Consider the following 7,012-nt stretch of genomic DNA (forward strand, 5'->3'; position numbering starts at 1 on the left):
AGGCCTTTAATTGTATTTTTGAAAACTCTTCAAAAAGGTTGATGCATTTTGCAAGTGCTTCATTTATCTGATGATGATGATGATGATTTTGTCAGATACATAACCATGTTTGTATTTCCTGTGATGGCAAACTTGGAGGTAATCCCCAGCAGCCCCAGTTGTCTTACTGTGTAGCTGAACCTGACCTGAGACCTGTAGGAGGCGAGTGAAATGAGAATTTCCTTTTATACAGATCAGTGATGAAACACGTGCACATCAACCCAAGGCCAGTAATAGTTTGTCCACCAACCTGTCCAGTAGCTGCTGCACTGTGACACCCACATCTCTCAGTATTTGCTGCCAGCTACATTACCAAATGTCTTTGAGCCTTTTATTGCGTATTGGGTTATCTGCCAAGGAGACGTGTGGGTGAGGCAAACCTGCCAGCACCTGCCTAAACTCACCGCAGTTTGTCTGGTGTTGGTTTCCCGCCCTGCTCGTCATCCTCTGTGTGAATTTATGTGAAACAGCTGAGCTCAGAGTTCTTCTCTCTGCTAGTGTCATCCTGAATACGCTCGGCTTTGAGGCGTCTCCCGCTGAGGCATCCTGAAATCGAATCGCCGGCCTCCTCTGCTCCCTGCATGTTTACGCTCACCGTTTCAGTTTTCGTCTTTGTGTGTTCCTTCGGCTGCATTGCCTGAATAATTAATTGCTTATCATAAATCTTTGAGAAGGATACAGTCAGATGGAAGAAGGAAAAGTTTGTTTGTTCCCAAATATGATGCACAAATCTCTGTTGACGAGCCACAAACATGTATCTGCAGAACGTTCTTCAGGGTAGACGATTCGTGAAATGAGATCATGGACTAAGGGGGTCATGAATGTAAAGCAATAAATGACAAAGTTTACTCTGCATTAAGAAAGGAAAGCCACTTTGAAGTTACATGGTTTCAAGGTAAGGGCATAAAATGTTTGAGAAAGTCGTCAGCGGAGCTAAAAAGCAGCACTTCAGTCCTAAAGGCTGTTAGAAGTGTGCATGTAGAAGCAGAAGCATCTATCTTTTAGCAGGCTCTTGAGCGAGGCAGCTCTAATGACTGTTATATAACCGTTCCCCTTGAAGGATCGTTCTGCAATTCATTGCATAATATTGGTGTTGTTGTTACTCCTTTTTAAAGCTGTGTTTGTGTGTGGGGGCGGACTGTTGGCTCCGCAAGCTGAGGGGCCCTGAGCTCGGTCTTCAAGGTGTCCACGCAGAAACGCCTAAAAACCAAACATAAAATGTGTGTTTGAGTCTTGATCACGTGCGTGTACATTTTGTTATATCGTTGTTTATCGTGTGTGTATCCATGTTTTATTTATAGTATAATAGAAGACGCAGAAAAGGAGCACGGTCTGCTGTTGATAGTTGAAACACTGTAGAGACGGGCCCCGTGTGACAGAGCTGTCAGTTGAACCTGTTGGTTAAATCATCACGTTGTCTTTTTTTTTTTTTCCTGCTTTCAGCCCTTCTCGTTGCCGCTCGTATGCACGACTTTCGCCGCACCATCAAAGAAGTCATCGGCATTGTGAAAGTGTGTGAAACCACAATCAGAAAAAGGTGGGTGGTGATTTAGATTCGGACAGTTCTCATTGGAGTTCAGCAAAGAAACTTCTGTCACTGACAGACTGAAGATGGAGGCTTGTCTGTTTGTCTTATTTTGTGCCAAAAAGTCAAACCTTCAAGGTGCATGATGAGCAGTAGATTAATTCAGTCTTGCAACGTATTTCTCCAGTGCTGCTTTTTGCCACCAACAGGCTCGGACTGTGACTCCTCTTTGCTTTTGACAGGGAATTGAAGTCTCGCTTAGGGACAGTTCTCGCTCTGTAATCTGAGAGGCCAGTTGTTCAGGGAATGCTGATGGAAACATCTGAGTTGGAGAAATATTAAGAAAAAAGTCTTGCTAGCAGCTCCCCTACGTACACAACAAACTACACTCCCTTTCCACCAGCGTTTCCCCGTCAGACACCTGGTGGAACAGTGTGAGCCTGTCGGTGGCAAAAAGAAGCACTTTTTGTGGACGTAACTTTAATGGGTGCAATTGCCCCGGAAGGGAAAACATGGCAGCCTGTTCAGCTGCCGACTGAAGCATCTACTGCACAGATTCTTGTACCTGCTGGTCATTTCAACACCAAAATATGCTCGAAGTGTGCTGGTATTCACCGGTACCGTCACTTTTACATTTTACTCTTTGGCGTACCGGCACCGGTTCTCTCCTGCCTGCTAATCTCCGCATGGAGATCGGGAGCCTTTCATGCAGGGCACCCGACCTCCAAGTGCATTAGTTGCTCATCATAGTCACTTTTCGTGAACCGACCAATCACACCCAGGAGGGACATTAAAAAAGGTTGAGGCACTACAGCAAACTTTAGAAATGTTGTTCTTTTTGCACAGTGCTTTGCATAAATAAATCGGAGTCTAACCACCAAGTAGAGCATTTGTCTTGCACAATAATTTAATGACTAAAAACAACCCATGAAAATGAAACTGCTGTTTTGTCCAACTGGAATTAATATCATAGGCTACTAATGGTAAGCTGTAGTAACCTGTACTATGATCTGAGATTATAATGAACAAACATTGGCACTAATCAAACCTTAACCACAGTGCTGTAGGCTGATTTCAGAGAATGGTTTTATTAGTGAAACAGCTGAATCTCAACTAATAAACTCTGTAGGCAGATCATCCAAATAAAGTGTAACCTGTAAATATATTATTATACTGACTTTCTATTTTAAGTCATAATATTTATCAATACATTAATTTATACCTTTACTCCTCCATGTTGGGAATATATTGTTTATCAAATGGTCAGAAATAACAGAAAATCAGAAAATATATACATTTGGGTCGTAAGGTAACTCATTGCCTTTACTGTACGCGTACCGACCGTGCTTACTGTTGGGCGCAGTCACCCCCCAAAGGCCCATTCTGAGCCAGGAAAACCCCCGTTAAGAATACCAAAGTGACCCTTTTTAATATTCCCTGTTGTCGCCCTGCATTAGACTGATGGAGTTTGAAGACACACCCACCAGTCAGCTGACCATCGAAGAGTTCATGAAGATGGATCTGGACCAAGAGTGTGACCCACCCTGCTTTACAGCCGGACTGATGAAGAAAAAAGCCCATCAGGTGGGGATGTAAACACACGTAGCATCAGGACAAACGAGCTCGACGGTGCAGAAAACGCACCGAACGTCCTGTTTTTATCAATTCTAAAAAATCCCACTACTTATGAAATTACCCAGTATCCCCTCAGGGAAAATTAAAAATTCATCTTATATTTTCTTAATGATAACATGCAGCCCTCAGGCTTTCTCCAATAATTAATGAAGGGTATTAACCTCTAAAGTAAAACAGTCAGAGATCGTTGTACTGTGGGTTGGCTTTTAGTCATGGAGAAGCTGCAGGTGTAGCTTCATATTTACAGAACGGACATGAGGGTGGATCAGGATTCTCATCAAACTTAGCTTCAGGCAACGCATGACTGAACTCTGCTACATTTATGCATTTAGCAGCTATACATGTCAGAGGTCACACGCCTCTGGTCACAGTGGGGGATTGAACCCGGGTCTCTCCCACCAAAGGCAGGCGTCTTATTCATTGCGCCATCACCACCCACTGCTGTGGCATTTTGGGTTCCTTTTGCATCTTTTGTGGTTTTTAAAGTTACATTCAAGCAAAATAAATAAATGTAAATCATGCACATATTTTAATCCACATCAGAGCTGCGATTTATGTCGAGTTTTGCTTTTGGCAATTAGGATTTGTGCTTCCAGTATCCTGCATCAGGAGATGAATCCTTCTGGGGATGCTGGAGTCAAACAAATGTACAACTTTATAGCTAAGCTACAAAAGCTTGACAGAAACGCAACATTCAACTCACTTGTTCCTTCCGAAGCTTTCAGCCACATTGTGTGGCCGCCTTCATCAGAAGAAGAGGCTGCAGACAGGCTGTGGTTGTTTCCGTGTGACTGCTGATGAAAGCCACAAGATGTGGTTTAAAGCTATGGAAGCTAGAAGAGTTTCATTCTCATAATTCCACCTTTCACTTGCTTTTTTGAGTCATTTCTGCTGTAATTTCTAATATATTCTTTTGCCACAAAGAGCCAATTTCTTCTTAAAAGGTTTCCAGAACTTCAGACTTTGTCCCCAGAAGGAAATTATTTTTCACAGCCCCAGTCAACATTTAACACACTCCCCACTTTTCATATTCCAACAAATGTAAACCACAAACAGCAACAACACTCGGGTACCAGGCTTTTGCCGAAACAAGCTGCTTAGTAACAGAAACAGTGGAGCAGGATGGGTAACAGTACTCAGAAGGAGTTGGAGGCTGACATGGAGAAGATGCAAAAGCAGAAAAGTCATATAATGTTTAATCATTTTTACTTTTACAGTATAGAGAAAATAGATCTGACCCTGGATGTGTCTGCCAAGCCAAACATTTAGCAAGAAAATGTCCTGCTGCTGTCAGCCGCCCACAGTCCTGGTGTTACGATGTTCTTTTATACCGAGATGTTTTACTCTGTAATCATTTCACCCTGTACTTACTGTTGGAACGGAGAGGCTTTTATTCTTTAATTCCGTTTCTCCCTTTGTCTTCCTCCCTGTAGCTGGAGATGGAGCTGAAGAAAAAGATGGATGACGTAGAAGGTATGAATGCAGTATCCTTGCCTGTTTGCACCTTGACTCTCGCCTTTCTTTAGATTTTGTAAAATAAAGTGTGTTAACGTTTCACATTCAAAACACTGAGGTTACAGCAAAGTTTGGTAATGATTTCTTGTTTTTTATCGACGTTTTTGCCATTTGGCCGACCTTGACTAAATGCAGTGTTGGATGTGGCTAAAGCAAGGGGATAAAAGAGAGCACACTGCAGTACAAAGAGGAAACAGCTCCTCGTATCGTAACTCCTTAACGGTTCAGTTTACGCGTATGTAATTAACTATACATTATGTTACAGCACTAACGTATTACATTGTAATTATGGGAAATGTACTTCAAAGGGTTAGCAAAGTTCAGAAGAACAGGCCGTGACTTTACCAAGAACACACAAGAAGTACAATGTCACTGCATCTCACTGTCTGCTTCTCAGTGTGCCATTTAAAACGAGTGACCGACTGATCCACTTTCAACTTCTTCATTTTTATCTTAAACAGAGGAAATTCAGAGCTACCAGGATGAAATAGACGCAGAGCTTCAGTCCAACAGACCCAAGCTGAGGGGGGTGTACGCCGCCTACGCTAAGGAAGGTACGGAGCACAGAGGACTGTTGGTTAAAGGGTCAGTGAGGACATCCAGGTCACGTGCGTGAAAGTACCCACAATGCAAGAAAACATTGATAGCATGCACACAAGGGTTGGGCCACGGCTGACAGACATCGTCTTTTTTCCCCATATTTCCACCCGCGACGTCGGCTTATTAATGATGCAGCCTATCAAACAAATGAAACCAACATCTGCACCCTGTGTTAAATACTGCTTTACCTGCTCCGTAAAAAATGCACCGCGACTTGTAACGTAACTTAATATTCTACCAATTGAAGTCTGAGCGAGAGCACATGCACATAAGATGACTGCACCGTCCATCCCGATGTTTCATTTCATTGTAGACATCGCCCAACCCTAATGCACACTGTGCTTTGCAAACAGTCATACAATACTGCAAAAGTGATATGTGTGTAAGTTGGGGCGTGTGCATCTTCACTGATCTCACGATTCCATTCGATTACGATTATCTGGTCTTCGATTGGATATCTCGATGCGTCACCTCAAGGGTGGGAATTTCTAGGCACCTCATTACGATTATGGGGCTATGATGCGACTGTAAAACGAACAGGATAAAGATGTACTCACTGTGATACTGCATTGGATTATTACTGACCTCTGCTCCTGCTATTTTTATTTCTGATGCTGCTGTTATTAGTATAGAGTCACATACGTGTTGAACTACGCACTTTACAACGCTCCAGCCAACCCCCGTTCACTCCACCTTAATATATCTGCTAGTGTCGCTACATGTTTGTCCTGTAAGTTGATTATTGTGATCTTGTATTGAGCACCGTGGGCCTTGACAAACGGCATTTTGTTCATTTGTGTTCTCTACGCGGATGAATGACAACAAACCAACTTGAACTATCAGCCATTAAAACGTTCTGCTCAGCTTCCGGACGGGCGTTTTCGTTCCATCAACATTATTTTATCAGTTAACCTCTAGATAATCGATTAATGACATTTGTGAATCGATTCAGAATCGTCCAAGTGCGCATCGTGACGCATCTAAAAATCAATTATTTGTAGTGCAGTGCTCACTACAGGACAGAGCACTGAATGAGACCGAAAGTTCATCCATCCATCGATCAACCGCTTATCCTGCGTACAGGTCGCGGGGGGGGCTGGAGCCAATCCCAGCTGACATCTGGCATCTAGATACTTTATTATTACCACGCAACTGTCTTGGTACAGCGTGGCGGCATAAGAAAGAGAAAACACAAGCACCAGAAACCATTACAACACCACCCACACCATGAAAACGCTTGAATGTAAGAGCCCAGTGAATATGAAATGAACGGATCAGTTCCTCTGCATAACACGGGCTGAAAGAATGAAATTATTTCTGTACCAGTGCAAACAAAACCTGCCCGAGTAGCAAACATGCTAACATGTCTTCAAAAAAATCCAGCATTATATCAGGCAGAGTTAAAAGCTAACATAAACATGTAGTGACGCTGATTAACAGCTCAAACTACAGCTGGTGACTAGTCTGGCTGAGCGTGACAAGTCTATAATGTCCTAAAATGGCCACCGTACAGAGGATCAAGCAAGAGAGACACACACACACACACACACACACACAGGCAGGCCCACCCCTGAACAACAACAACACACAGCAGACAGCACTCCCTGTCGCTCGGTCTCTTTATCAGTTTCTACCTTTGGCTCTTTATCTCTCTCTCTCTCTCTCTCTCTCTCTCTCTCTCTCTCTCTCTCTCTCTCT

General features: G+C 43.2%; 1 protein-coding gene across 3 annotated transcripts in view; it reads left to right on the top strand.

Moving 5' to 3' along the window:
• Positions 1–7,012, top strand: part of LOC123978972 (transcription factor IIIB 90 kDa subunit-like) — a 167,183-nt gene that overhangs the window by 33,863 nt on the left and 126,308 nt on the right. For all 3 annotated transcript variants that reach the window (XR_006827108.1, XM_046062638.1, XM_046062639.1), the window contains exons 8-11: positions 1,483–1,576; positions 3,022–3,148; positions 4,633–4,672; positions 5,176–5,268. Coding sequence is in view for 2 of the 3 variants with exons in the window: in XM_046062638.1 (XP_045918594.1) it covers positions 1,483–1,576; positions 3,022–3,148; positions 4,633–4,672; positions 5,176–5,268 (354 nt within the window). In the remaining variant the exon portion in view is untranslated. The remainder of the gene's footprint in view (positions 1–1,482; positions 1,577–3,021; positions 3,149–4,632; positions 4,673–5,175; positions 5,269–7,012) is intronic.

The sequence above is a fragment of the Micropterus dolomieu genome, linkage group LG11 (assembly GCF_021292245.1).
Source record: "Micropterus dolomieu isolate WLL.071019.BEF.003 ecotype Adirondacks linkage group LG11, ASM2129224v1, whole genome shotgun sequence".
Lineage (NCBI taxonomy): Eukaryota > Metazoa > Chordata > Actinopteri > Centrarchiformes > Centrarchidae > Micropterus > Micropterus dolomieu.